Here is a 23,807-nt window from a genome sequence, read left to right as displayed (position 1 = left end):
GCTACCACTTCATGATTAATCACCAATCACCTAGCAGCTAACGGCTAAGCTACCACTTCATGATTAATCACCTAGCGGCTAACGGCTAAGCTACCACTTCATGATTAATCACCAATCACCTAGCAGCTAATGGCTAAGCTACCGCTTCATGATTAAACACCAATCACCTAGCAGCTAACGGCTAAGCTACCACTTCATGATTAATCACCAATCACCTAGCAGCTAACGGCTAAGCTACCACTTCATGATTAATCACCAAACACTTGTTTGGTTTCTCATGGCACATTATTAGATGGCATTTTACTTTAAGAATTAATGTGTGTGTGTTTGTGTGTGTGACACTGTATTTATGTGGGTGTGTACAGTGAGGGAAAAAGGTATTTGATCCCCTGCTGATTTTGTACATTTGCCCACTGACAAAGACATTATAAGTCTATAATTTTAATGGTAGGTTTATTTGAACAGTGAGAGACAGAATAACAACAAAAAAATCCAGAAAAATGCATGTCAAAAATGTTATAAATTGATTTGCATTTTAATGAGGGAAATAAGTATTTGACCCCTCTGCAAAACATTACTTAGTACTTGGTGGCAAAACCCTTGTTGGCAATCACAGAGGTCAGACGTCTCTTGTAGTTGGCCACCAGGTTTGCACACATCTCAGGAGGGATTTTGTTCCACTCCTCTTTGCAGAACTTCTCCAAGTCATTAAGGTTTCGAGGCTGACGTTTGGCAACTCGAACCTTCAGCTCCCTCCACAGATTTTCTATGGGATTAAGGTCTGGAGACGGGCTAGGCCTCTCCAGGACCTTAATGTGCTTCTTCTTGAGCCACTCCTTTGTTGCCTTGGCCGTGTGTTTTGGGTCATTGTCATGCTGGAATACCCATCCACTACCCATTTTCAATGCCCTGGCTGAGGGAAGGAGGTTCTCACCCAAGATTTGACGGTACATGGCCCCGTCCATCGTCCCTTTGATGCGGTGAAGTTGTGCTGTCCCCTTAGCAGAAAAACACCCCCAAAGCATAATGTTTCCACCTCCATGTTTGACGGTGGGGATGGTGTTCTTGGGGTCATAGGCAGCATTTCTCCTCCTCCAAACACGGCGAGTTGAGCTGATGCCATAGAGCTCCATTTTGGTCTCATCTGACCACAACACTTTCACCCAGTTCTCCTCTGAATCATTCAGATGTTCATTGGCAAACTTCAGACGGCCCTGTATATGTGCTTTCATGAGCAGGGGGACGTTGCGGGCGCTGCAGGATTTCAGTCCTTCACGGCGTAGTGTGTTACCAATTGTTTTCTTGGTGACTATGGTCCCAGCTGCCTTGAGATCATTGACAAGATCCTCCCGTGTAGTTCTGGGCTGATTCCTCACCGTTCTCATGATCATTGCAACTCCACGAGGTGAGACCTTGCATGGAGCCCCAGGCCGAGGGAGATTGACAGTTATTTTGTGTTTCTTCCAATTGCGAATAATCGCACCAACTGTTGTCACCTTCTCACCAAGCTGCTTGGCGATGGTCTTGTAGCCCATTCCAGCCTTGTGTAGGTCTACAATATTGTCCCTGACATCCTTGGAGAGCTCTTTGGTCTTGACCATGGTGGAGAGTTTGGAATCTGATTGATTGATTGCTTCTGTGGACAGGTGTCTTTATACAGGTAACAAACTGAGATTAGGAGCACTCCTTTTAAGCGTGTGCTCCTAATCTCAGCTCATTACCTGTATAAAAGACACCTGGGAGCCAGAAATATTTCTGATTGAGAGGGGGTCAAATACTTATTTCCCTCATTAAAATGCAAATCAATTTCTAACATTTTTGACATGCGTTTTTCTGGATTTTTTTTTTGTTATTCTGTCTCTGACTGTTCAAATAAACCTACCATTAAAGTTATACACTGATCATTTCTTTGTCAGTGGGCAAACGTATAAAATCAGCAGGGGATCAAATACTTTTTTCCCTCACTGTATTTATGTGTTAGTGTGTGTGTGTGTTTATGTGCTCAAGATCCTACCTTTCTTACCCTCCATCAGAGCCCCTTCCTCGCGGTGAGAACGGTTTCACCGAGGACCCCATGGACACCTCCTCCACCTCTCCGTCCATGACCCCTCGCCCCCCGACACAACGCTCCACCTCAGAGTACCGTGGCCATGGGTCCAGCAGCCCCTACTACCCTGGGTCTGGCCCTGGTCACCCCCCACCACCACCCCTCAGGCGCCTGGCCTCCAACCCCTCCGACCTGGGGTCCAGAGGGCTACAGAGAAGAGTGGAAGGTAGGCCTTGTAAGAGCTGAACCCCAATTGGCTGGCTGGGCAGGCCTTGTGTGTGCCTCTAGATTCTAGTTGGCCATTTTACGTTTGTTTGAATGTAGATTTTTTTGTCTATTTTTGGGCTAGGCTTCCTGTGTTGGTGCAGATTACATTTAACATTTTAGTCATTTAGCAGAAGCTCTTATCCATTTGTGCATTAATCTTAAGGTAGCAAGGTCAGACAACCACATATCACAGTCATAGTAAGTACATTTTCCCGCAATAAAGCAGCTAATTAGCAAAGTCAAAGCTAGTAAGAAAAGTCAAGTTAGTTCAAGAAAGGCAAGGGTGTTTTTATTTGATTTTTATTAGAACGATTTTAATGGAAGTCAGATGGCAGTAAAGATGTTGTATAGCACTGCCACCTAGTGGACTATGTACCTTCCACGTAAAGTCTGAAAGGGTTGGTATTTATGGTGGTTAAATAGAGAGGTGAATATTTGTTGTCATTCTGAACATCTTTCTGACTCTCGGCTGCTCTGCCTGTGTGTTCTGTTCTCCAGCTGCAAGCTCCACCACAGGTCCTGACAACCTGGCGGCTGCAGACCGGGAGGCTGCAGCGGGGAACTGGGCCGGGAACCCCCCTTCCTCCTGGTCTGTGGATGAGGTGATGCAGTTTGTCCACGACGCCGACCCCCAAACACTCGGACCCCATGTGGAGCTCTTCAGAAAACACGTGAGTGGAGCTTGATTGATTTATTGATTGATTGATGACGTTTCTTGTCCTTCAAGAGGAAAGGACTTTGTATTTTATTTATTCCTTTGGAGCATCAGTGCTGATGAAGGAAAGGAGACAAGGGGAGGCAGACACTTTAAAGTATTGAGATGCACCCTAGATGTGTGTCTTAGTGCCGGGTCCAGGCCTGATGTTTCCCTATTGAGATGCACCCTAGATGTGTGTCTTAGTGCCAGGTCCAGGCCTGATGTTTTCCTATTGAGATGCACCCTAGATGTGTGTCTAAGTGCCGGGTCCAGGCCTGATGTTTCACTATTGAGATGGATATGTTGTTATGTTTGGTGTGGTTCTGATGTGGTCCAGCCCTCCTTGCTGTGTGTATGTCCCTGTCAGAAGCAGGAAGCAGAAAAGGAGGATGCCTGTGTCACAGAGACAGATTTATAACAGTGTTCTCATTTTATTTCTATGGCCTGTGTCCTCAGTGTTTAGTCTATAACCTGGGAGACTAGCACTAGGCTGTCTCAGAACCTTCCCTACCTGTCTGGAGAGGATCACTTTCATTCCCTCCAGGAAAACCAACTCTGTTTAACCCATACAGGAGATCTACAACATAGTGAATGTTTACAGTACAACGCCAGACAATTTCTGTTTGGAATTTTCTGTTGATGTCTGTCTGGTCATCTCAGCTCAGAGAGAATAATGTTGTTATTGTGTTGGTTCTGTGTTGGGGAAAATAGGTGCACCTCTCTGTTTAAAGTAAATATAAAAACGACTTCATTTAGAAGAGTTAAAAATCCTTGATGTTTGGGCCATCTTGGCTGTCACCTTGTCCTGTGTTGGTGTCATCCCTCTTGCTGACTGTGTTTGTCTCTTGTCTTCAGGAGATTGACGGAAAGGCGCTGATGCTTCTACGTAGTGACATCATCATGAAGTACATGGGTCTGAAGCTAGGCCCCGCCCTCAAGCTGTGTCACCATATCGAGAGGCTCAAACAGACCAAACAGTAACACACACACACACACACACACACACACACACACACACACTAGAATGGGCTGATCATCTTTGCTGTGAAACCCTAAGCACAATGAGTCCTTAATCATTCCTTTGCAGAGACCCTCATACCTCATCCTCTGATGAAGAGCATTCAGAGAAACACTATGAACGTCAGTACAAAGAAACACTATGAACGTCAGTACAGAGAAACAGAATGAACGTCAGTACAGAGAAACAGGATGAACAAACTTCAGTATACTATTCTTTCGAACAGACTCAGCTGAATCCCAAAGGATTATGTTGAGTGTTTACCTACCTATGCATTGTCCATCACACCTTCTCTCACCCCTTACCACCTTAGCCTGTTCCCAGATTGTTCTTTAAAGAACAAACAGATCTGAGACCAGGCTACTGTCAGCCGTGGAGACCTGGAGATGCAAGGAGCTATCTCCACCCAACCCCTGATGGCATCTACCGCTTGTTTCATTAGTCTCTCATTGCAATAACATATCAACCATTCAGCTTCTATATGGATACTGTGATTGATTCTTTAATAGTTTCAATATCAAAGGACTTTGAGAAGGAGAATGTACCATGCTGTTAAGATTCATTGTTTGTTTTGGACACCACATTTGTCCAAACTCCTTAGTGCATTCAGGGTGTGACATTACAGAATCTGGAGTCTTTGGAACACTGATCGTTCTTTGGATTGCCCAATGGAACTTCTAACCAGGGTCTATGATTGTGATTGGACATTCACACATTCCTCTGCTGCGTGTAGATTCTAGAATACGTTGGACAATGAAGACGGGAAGTTCCTGTTCAAGTCAAAGTCTTATTGTAAAAGAAGAAGGTGGACTTACAGTATGTTTGAAGAATCAGACAAAAAGCCTGTGTTTTACATAAAAAGCCAAAAAGGATGTGTTTTTTTTATATCTTGGATTTTGTACTGTCTGTAAAAGGTATTATTAATCTCTGCATACATACAGGAAGGTTGTGTTTAATCCTGTCTAATATGTGTTTGTTTGGCTACACCATCAGAGAACTATCGATGCTAGCCAAGCTCAACATTGATTGCAATATGTGTATGGCCTTCATCTCATTTCCTATCATAGCCGTCAAATGTAGATAGTTGTCTGAAGGTTGTCAAGCACCAAATACACAGTTGATATGTATTTCACATGTTTCATGTTCAGGATATGTTTTTTTTCATGTTTTGGATACAAGGATGTGTGGGAGTCTGGCAACAGGCTAGGATATGGAGTGTTTGGATTTAACACAAGCAAAAAGAGATGTGGATGGGATTCATTTGTGTCATAACAACCTATAATAATAAAATATCTCTTATTTTAGTATTTATCTGGTCACTGTGGCAGAAGAAGTGATCCATTTCGGAACATTTCAGAAGTCATATATTCAAAACAATCTTTTGTAGTTGCATTTTTATGTGTACGCTTTTAGTTTAAATGAATGGTAATAGTTCAAACGGCCTTGCTTTATTGTGATACTCAGGTTTTATTAGGCTTTTGTGTTTTAGGACAGACTTCTTCATAGTAGCATTTGCTGTAAGTTCATTGCAATTGACAATATTTTAGATCAACTTTGTATATATTTTTTAAGATTCTACATTTTCATCTATTGTTCCATAGAAACAACACACAGTGTACATATACTAGAAAAACAAAACCTTTTTCAAGTACCGGTACTGGAAAATGCTTGTTTGTTAAATAATATTTGCATATGTACTTTCACGCAATTAAACTTTTTTTTTCACCATTTGCCTCATTTCATGAGAGTTGACAAGCATGACCTTTTAATCATTTGAAAAGTGAAGTGTCCCTTTAATAATAAGTGAGTAACTGCGATGTTAAGACAAAGGGGCATCAAGCTCAACAACAACACTCTTTTATTCTTATGTGATTCCCAACTGAATTTCCGTACAACTGCATCACATACAAACATGAACCATCAAATGACTGGCTAAGTGTCAGATCCTCAGTCAGATATTAAATACTGTATAGGCCTAGCGAAGCAGAAACAAATGTACGTTTCACATGGAAAGCAGTAGACGATGGACATCCACATTTCATCTGTGAATTGACAGCATTTTGTAAAAGGAGAAAGTCATCTTTTAACAGTCTGTACTGAGGAATTAAACATGAATGTTTTCTAAGGTAAAAAGGTCAAACAAGTACAAATACAGTTACAACACTACAGCAACAAAGTCGTCCTCCGTCTCTCAACACATGGAAGAGATAATGTACATGCCAAGCAAATAAAATGCCATGAAGATTGTCCCCAATCATCTGCCGTAGTCACGGCACTTGGCCAATGTCTCAGAAGAATGCGTTGTAACTTCTGTCAACCAGCTAGCAGTAAAGACTGTGTGTTAGCCTGTTGAGCTAAAGCCTAGGCATTAGCAAAGCTCGGGGAGCTAACTTAAGTCTTCAGGTCTCGGTCAAGGATAGTTCACCTCATCACCACCTCCTTTATGTAACAGAGACCGCCCTGTCTGTCTGACCCGGGATTCGATCCCATTTCAACAATGACACTTCACGCTCCAGCCTGGTCCCAGATCTGCAAGACAGTACAAACAGATCTGGGACCAGGCTAACTCCTCTCTACTTCCTGGGGCAGAAGGCGGCTAGGCGTTGCTTCTTGATGGGGAGGATGTGGATCTCCTGTGAACTGACCTTCTTCAGTTTGATGGCCTGTCTGTTCCTGGGGAGGTTAGGGTCCTTCTGCTCCACCACATGGTGTCCTCTGGGTAGAGGCAGAGCACCGTAACACTGATGTAACAGCGCCCCCGTGTGGCCGGAGGAGTCCTGTTGTTGTTAATAGACAGGCTCTTACTGGACACCCCAGAGAGAGACTTGATCTTCCCACAGAAGATGGCGGTGGTGGGGATCGCGTCTTTGACCGCCACGATGACTTTGGCTGTTTGAGAGGTGTGAAAGATCTCAAAGTTAGAGCTACCGCTGCTGCTACTGCACTTGGGCTCGCTGCTGGGTCTGTTACTGCTGCCACCTCCATCCACCACCGCCCACTGACGCCGGCCTCTGAATTCTACATGGGTTACACCGTTCAGCGGGTTAGGGTGGCGGTGGAGCTTCTGAGTGCACTCCGCAGGCTTTAAGACCTCCGGAGACACAGATGTAGTGCCCTCGGATGAAGGGAGCCAAGCTGTAGCGGTACCCTCGGAAGAAGTGTGCCAGTCCCGCGATGAAGGACGCTCTTTTCTACTGACAGTCTGTTTACTAGCCACAGACAGGTCAAGGACAGTGTCATCGTGTTGTTGAAATGCCATTTCCTGCTTTGGTTGGATTATGGGAGGGGCTTTCAATGATAGGTCAAGCACCTCCCCCTCAGGGACCATGGCAACAGTGGACAGAGAGGCCATAGAGGATGGGTAAAGAGTCATAATGTTACCGTGTGGTGGAGGACTGACAATCTCCTCAGAGTTAGTCTGTGTGCTTTTAGTCATCATACAGGCTGGTTTACAGGGTTCAGAAAATCCTTTGGACTCCTGTCTCTGTGGGACGGGGATAGGAAGAGGGAGAGGGATGGGGAGAGGGACAGGGAGAGGGACAATGACAGGGTAGGGGACCAGGAGGGTGGCAGGGGGTACCAGGGGGGCTAGCGGGGAGCTGTAGGGGTAGGAGAGGGGTGGAGGTTGGGGTTGGGATGGGGGGAATGAGGCTGAAGCAAAGGGGTCAGTTGGGGTTGATCCTGCTGGGTGACAGGATGGGGAGGTGGGGTTGGTCTGGGCAGAAAACAGGTCCTGTATGAGGGCAGCGAACGCTGGGTTCTGGAGGAGGGCATGAATACCTAGGAGAGAGAAAGAGAGAGAATAGTTGTATTACTACAATTGGAGGGATTCCACACCAATAGTAGACAGCTGAATTACTATATGCCATTACAATTACCTGGGTCCTGGGCTGGAGGTCCGGGTAGTTTCTGATCCAGGGCTGGAGGCTGGCAGAAGGCCAATGAAGCCATGGAAGAGGTCTGAGGCTGGGTGTGACACAGCAGATTGTTCTGGAGGAAGGACAGGGAAGGATAGGGCGGAGTCTGTTGGAGCATCGCTCCCATGGTATTCAGATGCTGGAACACATGCTGCTCCAGGACCAGAGGCAGGGAGAGGCCAGGGCCCTGGGAGAGGGAGCCTAGGGAGAGAGGCCCCTGGTGGGTCAGGAGGTACGGAGGGATACCCTGGGGAGCGGTTCCTCCAGCCATCTGTTGGAGGGGGTGGATGGGCAGCATCACAGGACTGTCCCCCAGACAGAAAGGCTGAAGCACAGTGGCAGCCACCTTGAGAGCCACCCCTTCTGGAGCCTCGGCGCTGGGGCTGACCATGGTGGGGGACGCTGGGATATTTACCATATGTGAAAGGGTTGGTTTCTGATTAGCCTGGGCAGGAGAGCCGATGCTTGAGGCCTCGCTTGTAATCAGCTGGGTGACAGTGTTCTCTACCTTTCCGACCCCCTCTCCACCACCTCTTCCTCCTCCACTACTCCCTCCATTTTGAGGAGGGTCAGCTACATGCTCTGAGCGAAGATCCTCCATCTTCTTTTTCCTCAAAACATCCACTGGAGTCACTGGAGTCTTAGCTTAGGATAGGAGGGCCATGGTTACAGTGTAGCAGTGTCACAGACTTGCATCTAACCTGACGGGGAAAAATAAAAAAGTTTTAATGAAAAATGAAGTGGAGAAATATTGGTCATTAGACAGAACTAGAACTGGCAAGTTAGCAAAGTAAAGAAACGGAAAATAACAAGCTTCAGTGTTTATTCAGTGTTCCTGTGGATGAAAGCAGAGTAGAGTTGGAGCTTAATGTCCCAGTCCCTCCTGCTATGATTTAATGAAAGACCCTGAGGACAAACTGTTGGACTTGACTTGGTTCAACTCAAAATGAACACTAAATCACTTCTAAATCCTCTTGTCTTTTCCAAATCCCCCAATATTACCCTTGAACCTGCTAGTGATGTCGGCGTCCCAAATGGCATCCTATTTTCTATTTAGTGCACTACTTTTGACCAGAGCCCTATGGGTCCTAGTCAAAAGTAGTGCACTATAAACCTAAATACAATAACTAACATCGCCAGCAGCAGTACACATTTATTGCAAACTTGTTTCTCTGGTAGGCATAGATTAAGCAGGAATGTAATTTCATAAGGGTCATATTGAGCCTGGTTTAATTTAGTTCGATTGGACAGAGGGTGGATCATGTCTTTACAGAGACCTAGGAGGTAGATGACCTGTAATGATGAGACAGTTCTAGAGATACTCTATGTGTGATAGCACTGACACAAGCTCACAGCTGATATAACACTCATTTTAGCAGCAGAAGACAGAAGAAAATAAATCATTTATTTTGTTCTCCAACGTATTGACCAAATACAGGAAATAGGATGTTTCTAAACAGGGAACACTAGCAGAACAAAAAACTAATAATGAGGCCGTGAAATGACCATAAAACTAGACTAGAACAACAGTCCACCATTGTTGTGTTTTAAACCAGAGTTAAAACTAGACTAGAACAACAGTCCACCATTGTTGTGTTTTAAACCAGAGTTAAAACTAGACTAGAACAACAGTCCACCATTGTTGTGTTTTAAACCAGAGATAAAACTAGACTAGAACAACAGTCCACCATTGTTGTGTTTTAAACCAGAGTTAAAACTAGACTAGAACAACAGTCCACCATTGTTGTGTTTTAAACCAGAGATAAAACTAGACTAGAACAACAGTCCACCATTGTTGTGTTTTAAACCAGAGTTAAAACTAGACAGGAGCAATATAAACAACAGTCCACCATTGTTGTGTTTTAAACCAGAGTTAAAACTAGACAGGAGCAATATAAACAACAGTCCACCATTGTTGTGTTTTAAACCAGAGTTCTGGAAAACCATCACAGACCAATTTAGATCAGTATAATTCCTGATTAAGCATAAATACGTAATTGACCAGAAACAGAACTACTCCCTGCCTCTCATCAGTCCTCCCAGCCTCTCTCCCATCTATTAGATTTAGTTGTTTATTGTGGAAGCCAGTGGCTTTAGCCTGGTCCCAGATCTGTCTGTGCTGTCTTGCCAACTCCAGCACATTGCTGTGACAGAAATGGAGTTGGCAAGACAGCACAACCCGATCTGAGACCATGCTATTGTGCGTTTGGATCAGGCTGGATATTCCTCTTCCTGTCAGCTAGTTGGATCAGGCTGGATATTCCTCTTCCCCTCAGCTAGTTGGATCAGGCTGGATATTCCTCTTCCCCTCAGATAGTTGGATCAGGCTGGATATTCCTCCTCCACTCAGCTAGTTGGATCAGGCTGGATATTCCTCTTCCCCTCAGATAGTTGGATCAGGCTGGATATTCCTCTTCCCCTCAGCTAGTTGGATCAGGCTGGATATTCCTCTTCCCCTCAGATAGTTGGATCAGGCTGGATATTCCTCTTCCCCTCAGATAGTTGGATCAGGCTGGATATTCCTCTTCCCCGTCAGATAGTTGGATCAGGCTGGATATTCCTCTTCCCCTCAGCTAGTTGGATCAGGCTGGATATTCCTCTTCCCCTCAGATAGTTGGATCAGGCTGGATATTCCTCCTCCACTCAGATAGTTGTTTACGTGCAGGCCAAATAAATAGGAGACGTGTACTGAGAGGGAAGGCCCAGCTATCTACAGTATATTCCCATGGAGACTATCTCTGCCGGTCATATTACTTTGGAATAGAATACTTTACTTTCACATGTTGACAGAAACTCTGTCAAATAGATATGCCCATCTGGACATTAGGGGCAGGTTTCCAGGACACATTAAAGCCTAGGTTACTCCTGGACTGACAAGCATAGAAAATGTTCCATAGAAAATCTCCAATCTCCTACGATATCGAAACTAAAATGAAACTAAAAAGAAAGATAAAGAAAGCCCCAGAAATGAAATGAAATCCTGGCGATATCTTGTTAAAGTCCTTGAACATGTCCTTTATAGTCTTATGTCTCTCCTATCAGGTCACCCTGACACAGACACGGGGAGAGAGAGAAAACACATAAAGCCCTCCTCAAAACATCTCCTCCAATACCAGGCCTGCATGTACACCATAGATATGCCCATCCAAAACACCAGATACAGAACCTCCCCCACATTACCAGGATCTTGAATGTGAATAGAGGACGGCTCTCCTCTCCTCTGCTTGGCTCTCCTCTCCTTCCCAGCGTTCGGTCATGGGCTGAGTTGAAAAGGTTAAGGCGGGGGTAATAGTCCATATGTAGCTGTTTAGAGGGAAGCTTTTCATTTGTGAGGCTTCAGGGTCCTGTGGTGAATTGTGTTTGGAAAAACCTTAATGCCAAAGGAGTTCTGTTCCAACTCCCTGACCCTAATGCGCTGCTTAAGTGTGCGTCCCAAATGGCACCCTATTCCCTACGTAGTGCACTACTTTTGACCAAGGCCATAGGGCTCTAGTTAAAAGTAGTGCACTATATAGGCCAGGGAATAGGGTGCCATTTGGGACAAGATTTAGATCGCCTGCTGTTCTGCTGATCACTTCTCTGGACAAAATGGTTCCTCTGCATTATCCCACTAATGGAATAAAGGAAAGGCCATTTGGAACGGTAAATGATTACTAATGTATACAGTGCATAGCCTTCAGATTCATAATGATACACTATTTCCTGTATTTGAGAGTCTTGTTGTCATTTATTTTCTTCAGTTGGCCTTAAGACGTCAAGACTTAGTTAGGAATTTGTTTTATTGAGTACAAATATTCGGTTCTGTCAAAATAGTCTGTTCAAGTCTGACTGTAAAACGCCAGAGCTTTTTACAACTGTAAGATGCATTTCATTTTACGAGAGACACAGTTTTACAAATCTGTCTTCAATTGAACGTCGTTCTGTTGACTTACACTCCCTGGGACTCATCTGGGACTGTGACAGAGATGAGGTCATCAATCAGTATACATTTAAGCACTTGTTTAAAATCTGGTGGTGGAAAACAAACACATGCTCTTAATGATACCAGCACCTTGCACACACACACACACACACACACACACTGCCGGCCTAAACTCCACTTTATTGGTCTGAAATCTATTAAACGCCCTGCCAAGAACTCTGAAATAAATCTTCAATAAAAGAAAGTCTTATAAATAATAATCCCAGCATTGGAAGCGTTACAAGGTTAGTCACCAACAGGCCAGCCGGCTTCAAGAACGTGATTTATCCTCCAGAGAAGAAGAAACTCAGCAGTAATGTCAAATAAAAAAGTTTAACATTTCCAAACACACCCAAAACTCTTGCATCGAATAATGACCTGTTGTACATGTATTTATGTGAGTTCTAGAACACAACTATGCGCGTACGGACATACGGATGCACACACAGAGTGACCACCCCCCCCACACACACACACACACACACATACACACATATAACTCAAAGAAGCAGCAGTGCAGGGCTGCACCATATCTCACAGCTTGGAGCCAATTACTCTCAGATCAGACGAAGGCTTCAGAAACTGATCCAGACTACTACCTCACCACTACTACAGAATGTATGGATGCTACCTCTGGGCAGCACCTGGCTGGGCCTGGGATGATGCTTTGGAGTGAATTTATGGTCCAATTCCTGACGGACAGAGAGTCCAGTCAGGGTAGCGTTTTAACAACAGTCATGTGAGGTCTGTGTCTGTGTGTGTGTGTGTGTGTGTGTGTGTGTGCGTCAGTGGAGGCTGCTGAGGCTGCTGAGGGGAGGATAATAATGGCTGGAACAGAGTGAATGGAATGGCATCAAACCATGTGTTTGATCTATTTGATACCATTCCACTTATTCTGCTCCAGCATTACCACGAGCCCATCCTCCCCAATTAAGATGCCACCAGCCTCCTGTGGTGTGCGTGTGTTTGAAGAAGACCCACGGTACTGTATCACTCCACCAACTAACAGATTACCTTCAGGTGAACAACCCACGGTACTGTATCACTCCGCCAACGACCAGATTACCTTCAGGTGAACGACCCACGGTACTATATCACTCCGCCAACGACCAGATTACCTTCAGGTGAACGACCCACGGTACTATATCACTCCGCCAACGACCAGATTACCTTCAGGTGAATGACCCACGTTACTGTATCACTCCGCCAACAACCAGATTACCTTCAGGTGAATCATTGCCTCATGTGGCAATTTATTTACAAACACACTACAGGCACCGGTCTTGAAAGAACCTTCTACAGCCACCTGGTCTATAAAGAACCCCCTATAGTCACCTGGTCTTGAAAGAACCTTCTACAGCCACCTGGTCTATAAAGAACCCCCTATAGTCACCTGGTCTTGAAAGAACCTTCTACAGCCACCTGGTCTATAAAGAACCCCCTACAGCCACCTGGTCTATAAAGAACCCCCTACAGCCACCTGGTCTATAAAGAACCCCCTATAGCCACCTGGTCTATAAAGAACCCCCTATAGCCACCTGGTCTATAAAGAACCCCCTATAGCCACCTGGTCTATAAAGAACCCCCTATAGTCACCTGGTCTATAAAGAACCCCCTATAGTCACCTGGTCTATAAAGAACCCCCTATAGCCACCTGGTCTATAAAGAACCCCTTATAGCCACCTGGTCTATAAAGAACGCCCTATAGCCACCTGGTCTATAAAGAACCCCCCTACAGCCACCTGGTCTATAAAGAACCCCCCTATAGCCACCTGGTCTATAAAGAACCCCCCTATAGCCACCTGGTCTATAAAGAACCCCCCTATAGTCACCTGGTCTATAAAGAACCCCCTATAGCCACCTGGTCTATAAAGAACCCCCTATAGCCACCTGGTCTATAAAGAACCCCCTATAGCCACCTGGTCTATAAAGAACCCCCTATAGCCACCTGGTCTATAAAGAACCCCCTATAGTCACCTGGTCTATAAAGAACGCCCTATAGCCACCTGGTCTATAAAGAACCCCCTATAGTCACCTGGTCTATAAAGAACCCCCTATAGTCACCTGGTCTATAAAGAACCCCCTATAGCCACCTGGTCTATAAAGAACCCCCTATAGTCACCTGGTCTATAAAGAACCCCCTATAGTCACCTGGTCTATAAAGAACCCCCTATAGTCACCTGGTCTATAAATAACCCCCTATAGTCACCTGGTCTATAAAGAACCCCCTACAGCCACCTGGTCTATAAAGAACCCCCTATAGCCACCTGGTCTATAAAGAACCCCCTACAGCCACCTGGTCTATAAAGAACCCCCTATAGTCACCTGGGCTATAAAGAACCCCCTACAGCCACCTGGTCTATAAAGAACCCCCTATAGTCACCTGGTCTATAAAGAACCCCCTATAGTCACCTGGTCTATAAAGAACCCCCTATAGTCACCTGGTCTATAAAGAACCCCCTATAGCCACCTGGTCTATAAAGAACCCCCTACAGCCACCTGGTCTATAAAGAACCCCCTATAGCCACCTGGTCTATAAAGAACCCCCTATAGCCACCTGGTCTATAAAGAACCCCCTATAGTCACCTGGTCTATAAAGAACCCCCTACAGCCACCTGGTCTATAAAGAACCCCCTATAGTCACCTGGTCTATAAAGAACCCCCTATAGCCACCTGGTCTATAAAGAACCCCCTATAGTCACCTGGTCTATAAAGAAACCCCTATAGTCACCTGGTCTATAAAGAACCCCCTACAGCTACCTGGTCTATAAAGAACCCCCTATAGCCACCTGGTCTATAAAGAACCCCCTACAGCCACCTGGTCTATAAAGAACCCCCTATAGTCACCTGGTCTATAAAGAACCCCGTATAGCCACCTATGTCTATGAATTTGAGCGTGGTTATATTTCTCCAGCCCCATCCCTCAGCTGTTTACTGAAACAGTTGCTGGGTGGCTGCTTTGTAATGCAGATTTCCCCTTTAATTCTACACTCAATCTTCATTGGTTGTCACACTGACTGGTATGGGGAGATATTGGAGGAGATATTATTGGAGGAGAGAGAGACTGTCTTTGACTTGCTGTGCTTCCTGAGCCCCAATCTACTGTTGTCATGGCAACACATGTTGTTGGCACAGTGAAGCAGCAGCAACTCTGGCAGCCATTTTGTAGGCTACATGGATGCTAGGCTTCATCTGTGTTGGGGGAACAGTGATTGTTTTTTTTACCAGTGCCCTTTCTCTAGGTTACTCTTGTCCGATGTTAGCTGTGGTCTGATCTATGTTGCCTGATCTATATCTCCCATACCACACCACACCACAACAACACCACAACACCACACCACAGCACCACAGCACCACAGCACCACAGCACCACAGCACCACAGCACCACAACACCACACCACAGCAACACCACAGCACCACAACACCACACCACAGCAACACCACAGCACCACAACACCACACCACACCACAGCAACACCACACCACACCACAGCACCACAGCACCACAACACCACACCAGCACACCACAGCAACACCACAGCACCACAACACCACACCACCACAGCACCACAACACAACACCACAACACCACACCACAACACCACCAGCACCACAACACCACAACACCACAGCACAACACCACAGCACCACAGCACCACAACACCACAGCACAACACCACAACACCACAGCACCACAACACCACAGCACCACAACACCACAGAACCACAGCACCACAGCACAACAGCACAACACCACAATACCACAGCACCACATCATCACAACATAACACAACACCACAACAGCACCACAGCACAACAGACAGCATCACAACATAACACAACACCACGTAATTTTGCAGATCCACTATAGCCCCGAATTACATTCAGCAGTCCGCCGATTTTTCCTTGAGCGGATGGTCGGGGGGCAGGAACATAGTTGTAAATAATTTGTACACTGTGAACTGACTGCAAGAACCCCAAACAGATATAGTACTTGACAAAAACAGAATAATTTCAAACCTTGATTACAATGATACCATCACCTATCTCACTTCTGCCTGGGAATACTTGGGAACAGATTTCCTACATTTAAATCAGTTTGAGCTGATTTCCTGGTGAGTTTACAGTATTTTATGTGCAAAAATTTAAACGATATAGAAGAAAATCTAGAAAACCTAAGGGGCCAAATAAAATCCCATGGCTGCCTATTAGGGAACCCTAGCCTAAGTTGTCTACATCTGAGGACAGAGACAGAGTGTATGTGAAAACAACACACAACGTGGACTACGTCATCTCTCAGAGAGAACAACTAAATAGAAAGAAGATATAAAGGCATATGAGAGAGAGAGAGGAAGACTTCATGCCCCCATGGAGGGGGAAGCGGTTCACATAATCATACACTTCAAAACTTCAATTACAAAATGGCATGTCTTCAACCCCAAACCTCAGAAAGCCTGTCCTCCTGCAACATTTCTCCAGTTTAATGGAACCCATGTGGGAAGCTGTGGCAACCATCAGGAAAGGGGTAAAATAGGCTTACTAGTTTGTGTCCCAAATGGCACCCTATTCCCTATTTAGTGCACTACTTTTGACCAGGACCCATTGGGATCTGGTGAAAAGAAGTGCACTCCACTATATAAGGAATAGGGTGCCATTTGGGATGCAGCCCTAAAACCGTTTTGTACATGAGTTTGAAGCAAAGCTGGCACAGAGTGAGAGACATGACAAGGCTGTTATTGATGAGGAATGTAATCCTAAAGCAGAACCATTCATTATGATCATTACGATGGGTTTGGAGAGCAGTGACTTGAGTTCACTCAGTTTATGCCCATCATATGACAATCCAATAATGTTTTGTATATGTTTAGTACTGACGTTTATAGCACCAAGGTTTTCCTCTTTCCCCCAGGGCTCTCCTGAACATATAGAGTGGGACTCCAAGCCCAGATGAAGCCTACTCCTTGACTCACACATGCCCAATGGAGATAGTCATTAGCTTAGACGGTTAGTGTGTCATTGTTTTAGAATGGATGAGGCTTTGCTCTGGCAGGCTGTTATTGTACGTAGACGACGCTCTGATGGCCGTGTGTTTATAAAGGCCTTAAGTGTGTTCTTGGTCTGGGCTGGGAGTTTATTCATGCTGTAATACGTCATTGTTAACTGACCCTTCGCTAAGCCCTGCCCCAGAAAGTTGGGTAACCAATCGCAGCGCTCCAATGGATAGCAACTATCGTCGAGTCCAACACCTTGGTCAAGCTCACGTAAATCTCATGAAAGCCAGTGAGGGCTATGGCAAAAACGAAGAGTTTTCTTCCTAAACTAAATGTTTAAATGGCTAAATAATTTCCCAGTGCACCAGGAGTACTTGCTACTGTGAGTCCTGAAATTCAGAGAATGTTGATGGAGTGTTTCCCTTCTTTATTTTCTTTCCAATCTCTTGAGCGTGCCGTCTCTGACCAACTCTCAGAACTCTCAGATAGTTCTGCTATCTCACTCAGAACCATCTTCTTGACCCTAACCAGTCAGGCTGCAAGTCGGGTCACTCAACCGAGACTGCTCTTCTCTATCCTGGCACCCCTGCCCATGTAAACATTTTCTTACTATGACTGAGATATGTGGTTGTCCCACCTTGCTATCTTAAGATGAATGCACTAACTGTAAGTCGCTCTGGATAAGAGCGTCTGCTAAATGACTAAAATGTAAAAGGTAAATGTATTTTTCAATCTGAAATTATCCTTTTGTTACATTGTTTGCTAGCTCAGCTGATTAGCTTGCTCAGTCTCATTGACCACCAAACGTTGCTAACGCTAGCTTGCTAGCCACTTAATCTCAACATGTTAGCTAGCTAAATTAGCAATGTTATGAATACAACTCCCATCTGCTGTCAACATCAGGATACGATTTGAGAGCACTAGTTTGCTCCCAAAGTGGTTATAGCTTTGACTGCATGCTGACAGTGAATTCAGAGCCATTCAGTGGCTAGCTACACTACAAACATAATTTTACCAGGTTCCCTTGAAGAAATTCTAATTTCAGTCCACCACAACATACCCAAGAGTTTCCTGATTATCAAGGGGTAGACTGTGTTTAATTTCATTGTGTATTAGAAACACAGCTTAAGATCATTGTGAGGAGATTTCGCCAGTGGTTGAATCAGGAATTGGACTTCCCGGGAAAATGTTGCCTGAGGTTGCAACAGCATCCAAGGGGGGCGGGGCTTAGCGAAGGGTCAATTGAAGCAGAGCAGAGATGTTCTGGACTGGTGGGTTATATATAGCACCAGCCCCCCCTGGCCTGACACACCGAGGACCCTATTCTCAAGTATTGTCTCAAATAGGACCATATTCCTTATGTAGTGTGCTGGTTCCCACTAGTTTATAACAACAGTATAACTAGGGGCTGATGTTCTTCCTGGTCAGGTCACGTGGTCAGGAGAAATCAGGGGTCCTAGTAATGACCGGTGACCTCATAGTTTAAAGGTATAATCTGTAAGATGTGCCTTTAAGATGTGCCTCTGCAAGAAAAGGGGCAGGGGGAGGCTGTGGAAATGACATACTGTGCCTTTAAGCCACTGGCGGGGCATGGCCTTGACCAGCTAGCACAGCCAGCATACTCACTGGACAACAACACAGTGACTGTCTGTGTCTGTGTCTCTTTCTGTGTCTGTGTCTGTGTCTGTGTCTGTGTCTGTGTCTGTGTCTGTGTCTGTGTGTGTGTGCGTGTGTGCGTGTGCGTGTGTAGTAATGTCTTCTCTCTCTCCCCAAAGAGGCTCCGCCCATCTCCATTTTCACAAAACAAAACAGAGTTGGGTGCCCAGATTACTGATGTGTGTGTGTGTGTGTGTGTGTCTGTGCAACATGTTTTTACTCTCTCTAAACATCTGCATATAATAGAACAGTATTTCAAACTAGAATGGAGAGACCGCTATTTAGCAGAGGGAATATACCTGATATATTCTATTTGGCAGAGGGGATAGACCTGATATATTCTATTTGGCAGAGGGGATAGACCTGATATATTCTATTTGGCAGAGGGGATAGACCTGATATATTCTATTTAGCAGAGGGGATAGACCTGATATATTCTATTTGGCAGAGGGGATAGACCTGATATATTCTATTTGGCAGAGGGGATAGACCTGATATATTCTATTTGGCAGAGGGGATAGACCTGATATATTCTATTTGGCAGAGGGGATAGACCTGATATATTCTATTTGGCAGAGGGGATAGACCTGATATATTCTATTTAGCAGAGGGGATAGACCTGATATATTCTATTTGGCAGAGGGGATAGACCTGATATATTCTATTTGGCAGAGGGGATAGACCTGATATATTCTAGTATCAAAACATAACAAACATACATCAGTAGGCTATCTGTACCAACTTCTTATCAATACATCTAGCAGGCTGCCACAGATTATCTCTGTACCAACTTCTTATCAATACATCTAGCAGGCTGCCACAGATTATCTCTGTACCAACTTCTTATCAATACATCTAGCAGGCTGCCACAGATTATCGCTGTACCAACTTCTTATCAATACATCTAGCAGGCTGCCACAGATTATCTCTGTACCAACTTCTTATCAATACATCTAGCAGTCTGCCACAGATTATCTCTGTACCAACTTCTTATCAATACATCTAGCAGTCTGCCACAGATTATCTCTGTACCAACTTCTTATCAATACATCTAGCAGGCTGCCACAGATTATCTCTGTACCAACTTCTTATCAATACATCTAGCAGTCTGCCACAGATCACATTTGTCATAGGAGGAGTAGGCTATTTTATTTACACTACCATCCTAAATCCCAATCTACCTTTAGTCTCATCACGATATCTCTGTTGCCGAGAGACTGAGCATTAGGTGTGTTTGACCCTGGAGTCTTTAATGACTGCATTCTATTGTAGCCTAGCCTATAGCTTTAGTCATCAGGACAATAGGGGTATTGTAGCCTAGCCTATAGCTTTAGTCATCAGGACAATAGGGGTATTGTAATTAGACACTGGTATGGATGATAATATAATGTGTGCGTCACCTGGGTTGTCCTGTAATGTATAATTACTGTGATCCGTCTAATCGTTTCCAAGGGGTCCCCAAAGGGTCCCCAAGGGCCTCTAGTGTTACACAGTACCACAGCTGTTTGGACATATTGCTGGACCAAATCACCACAGGGACAGGTGGGGGCACTAACCAATTATCTTAGTTACATAGGCCTACATTAAATTATTTAGAGACTTTAATTTCTTTAGATATATTTACGTATACCATATTACTGAATATAGACATCATGATATGCAAACCACAACTGTCTGAATTTGAAAACACTACATTTACAATTAGGCTACCAGTGTTATAAAAATCATTTGTGGGAGCATTGGTCAGGTCTACCCAATAACATGAATGTAAGTTTCTTATTGACCCGTTGGCATTTACCTCCCAAATAAAGACAGAATAGCTAGGCTATTCTCCACTCAATGTAGCATTTATGTATGCCTATGACTATGTCTTCACATGTGTGTATTTGGTATTACCGTGTAATGATGACCCGTTATGTATGTATAGGCTACAGTCTATGTGACGACCCCATAAAGCCCATTAATAATTTCTCCATCCAATTGCATGGCAGGAAAGCTGGCCTTATATAAACTATCGCGTGCAGAACAATGCAATCATGTAGGAATGAATAGGTGTCATCAATTAGGTTTCATATGGCTCATTCCATCATTTTCTGCTCCTCCAAATACGAGATGGCCTATCATTGCCATTCAGCAATGCAATTTCGGCCTCTCGCCCTTTAAAAACCATATAGTCGACCGACCATCATTTCAAGGTAAATTAGAACAAAGATAGATGCCATTACCATGCAAGAAGAGCCCGCGGTGATGCTATGCTCGATGTTAAATCGTCAGTGTCCCGACGCTACAACGTAGCTACCGTAGCCAGCCAAAAACCCTGCTTCTTCCCCGGAGAGAGGCGGTAGTCCTGTGACAGCGAGGCTGCGCGCGCGCAGACGGTGTCCTCGGTTCTCTCCGGTACATGGTATTTTGACAGGACAGAGCCGTCCTCCCCCTGCGAGCAAACCGTTATTTTTATAGTCTATGAAGCATAGGCTACAGTACAGTAGCTTTACACGGAAAGCTGTCAAACAGACGTAACTACAAAATATTATAATTGATAGACAATAATGCCTACCTTGACAGAAAAACAAATATAATTTCCATGGCAATATTCTATAGACAATTAATACAAATGATTAGATTTATTTTATGGTAAGCATAATTTGTGTGAATCTTTATCTTGACATTCTTGTCAAGTGATGGGCTTCTAGCTGTGTTGGGTGAAATACATTGAAATGTCTTTCTGGGTTTAATAGCTTGTTATAGACTTTGGCCTGGGTGGGTTTATCCCACCAACATCTCACTGGGCTCACCCAACCTTGTCCCATTAACATTCCAACAATAACGTGTCAATGCATCATTTCCACAATAACCACTGGCTTTACTAAGCTATTATCAACATCTGACATGCATATATAGGTGTTTCCCAGATTTACTAAGACAAGAATGTGCGAGGGGAAAGCAGGTTACCTTTTATATTTTTGTTATTCAAAACCACATCTTTGAGGAAAATAAAATAGTTGTAATATTCTGTAAAGGCTTTAGGCATGACGGCCCTAGAGTTAATTTCCCCTATTCTGACTGGCTTAAATCTGGACAATGACTTCAGTTTGATTGTCACTTTCCTCAAGTAAGACATCAGCGGGGATGGGGGGAGGAGGGGGGTGTTGGAAAAAGGGGGAGGGGGGTTCTTAGATTCTTACCCCAGAGAATGGAACACAGAACACAGGACACAACAGTGCAGTGAACTGTTTGAAGGCTCAGCTCCATGGGGGATTAAATGGGAGCATTGAGAATTGAAGTGGTAGTGGTGGTGTTGGTGGTGGGTAGGGGCCTCAGCCCGGGACTGTTGGCTGGTCATTGAGGTGTGTCCTGGGGGTTAGATGTTGAGTTGTGAGGGGGTCAGAGTGGTGGGTCAGGGTGCCACAACCACCACCACAGTCTTTAAAGGCCCACTATGGAACAATAGAGGCCAGGCTAGGGGTGAGGAAACAGACAGGCCAGGCTAGGGGTGAGGAGACAGACAGGCCAGGCTAGGGGTGAGGAGACAGACAGGCCAGGCTAGGGGTGAGGAGACAGACAGGCCAGGCTAGGGGTAAGGAGACAGACAGGCCAGGCTAGGGGTGAGGAAACAGACAGGCCAGGCTAGGGGTGAGGAGACAGACAGGCCAGGCTAGGGGTGAGGAGACAGACAGGCCAGGCTAGGGGTGAGGAGACAGACAGGCCAGGCTAGGGGTGAGGAGACAGACAGGCTAGGGGTAAGGAGACAGACAGGCCAGGGGTGAGGAGACAGACAGGCTAGGGGTGAGGAGACAGACAGGCCAGGCTAGGGGTGAGGAGACAGACAGGCCAGGGGTGAGGAGACAGACAGGCTAGGGGTGAGGAGACAGACAGGCTAGGGGTGAGGAGATAGACAGGCCAGGCTAGGGGTGAGGAGACAGACAGGCCTGGCTAGGGGTAAGGAGCCAGACAGGCCAGGCTAGGTGTCACACCCTGGCTCTATGGACTCTTTTAAGTTGAGCCAGGGTGTGTAGAGTTTATGTTTTGTGCTCGTTGTGTCTAGTCTAGTTTTTGTATATCTATGTTGGCCAGAGTGGTTCTCAATCAGAGGCAACGAGTATCAGCTGTTGCTGGTTGTCTCTGACTGGGAACCATATTTAGTCAGGTGGTTTTCCCACAGTGTTTGTGGGATCTTGTTCCGTGTTGGTTTGTGTTTTGCACCTGTGGACGTCACGTATCAATTTGTTGTTTTGTTCGTGTATCATTTAATAAATAAGTATGTTCACCTTCCACGCTGCGCCTTGGTCCTCTATATCCGACGATCGTGACACTAGGTTTAAGGAGACAGACAGGCCAGGCTAGGGTTGAGGAGACAGACAGGCCAGGCTAGGGGAGAGGAGACAGACAGGCTAGGGGTAAAGAAACAGACAGGCTAGGGGTAAGGAGACAGACAGGCCAGGGGTGAGGAGACAGACAGGCTAGGGGTGAGGAGACAGACAGGCCAGGCTAGGGGTGAGGAGACAGACAGGCTAGGTGTGAGGAGACAGACAGGCAGTGAGACATCAACTACCATCACTTCCTGTCCCAAAGCATTCCTTTCACTCTGCTAGGTCTGCTCAGAAGAGAGGGACAGGGCCTCAAAGCAGAACGCCTCACAGTGGATGGGACCTAGCAATGCAGTGCAGGCCATCCTGTCTGTTGGCTAAACTACACAATAATGAAACAACGCCATCTACTGGTTACGGGGCCTCTAGGGATGCTTTCTACTGAATCTGAAAAGCAATGAAAGAAAATGCCACTTTGTGGATGCTTTTATCCAAAGTGACTTACAACAGACTTACTGCGAGTGCATACATTTTCAGTGTGTGTGTGTGTGATCTCTGCTAGCGCCACACACACACACACACACACACACACACACACACACATACACACACACACACACACACACACACACACACACCAACTGATACACACATGACCTGTGTGACGTGAAGGACGTACAAGGACACCACATGTTTCTTTTCAACGCAGTCACATTTATTGTCCTTTTTCTATGCACAGTCACTAAGCAGCCTGATGAGCTGTCAAATGAATAAGATATAATGCAGTCAATGGAGGTCTCACGTTTACCCAAAAATAAATACAAGACTGAAATAGTGTTGCACAGCTCCAAAATATACAAAGGCTTGGAATCAATTAATTAATCATGTAAACTTTGAAAATATTTTACAAAAAGAAAAAGATCTTTGCAACATTTTTAAAAAGGT

At 45.1% G+C, this 23,807-nt stretch overlaps 2 protein-coding genes across 6 annotated transcripts in view; one reads left to right on the top strand and one right to left on the bottom strand.

Moving 5' to 3' along the window:
* Nucleotides 1-5,757, top strand: part of scml2 (Scm polycomb group protein like 2) — a 33,751-nt gene extending 27,994 nt beyond the window's left edge. For 4 of the 5 annotated variants that reach the window (XM_041846835.2, XM_041846836.2, XM_041846838.2 and 1 more), the window contains 3 exons: nucleotides 2,034-2,282; nucleotides 2,813-2,985; nucleotides 3,867-5,757. In XM_041846835.2, coding sequence (XP_041702769.1) covers nucleotides 2,034-2,282; nucleotides 2,813-2,985; nucleotides 3,867-3,992 — 548 coding nt within the window. In that variant the 3' untranslated portion in view covers nucleotides 3,993-5,757. The remainder of the gene's footprint in view (nucleotides 1-2,033; nucleotides 2,283-2,812; nucleotides 2,986-3,866) is intronic. The other variant, XM_041846839.2, reaches the window with a different exon arrangement.
* An 845-nt stretch (nucleotides 5,758-6,602) lies between these two features.
* si:ch211-161f7.2 (retinoic acid-induced protein 2) lies at nucleotides 6,603-20,919 on the bottom strand. The gene is made up of 4 exons (XM_045206946.1): nucleotides 20,781-20,919; nucleotides 7,908-8,642; nucleotides 6,835-7,809; nucleotides 6,603-6,742 (listed from the first exon to the last, which is right to left on the bottom strand). Exons 2-4 carry the CDS (start codon nucleotides 8,545-8,547, stop codon nucleotides 6,603-6,605), a joined length of 1,755 nt encoding a protein of 584 aa, XP_045062881.1. The 5' UTR covers nucleotides 8,548-8,642; nucleotides 20,781-20,919.
* Between the last annotated feature and the right edge of the window lie 2,888 nt (nucleotides 20,920-23,807).

The sequence above is a fragment of the Coregonus clupeaformis genome, chromosome 24, assembly GCF_020615455.1.
Source record: "Coregonus clupeaformis isolate EN_2021a chromosome 24, ASM2061545v1, whole genome shotgun sequence".
Taxonomy (NCBI): domain Eukaryota; kingdom Metazoa; phylum Chordata; class Actinopteri; order Salmoniformes; family Salmonidae; genus Coregonus; species Coregonus clupeaformis.
The sequence above is the reverse complement of the archived record's forward strand: the minus strand, read 5'-3'. Positions and strand labels throughout refer to the sequence as shown.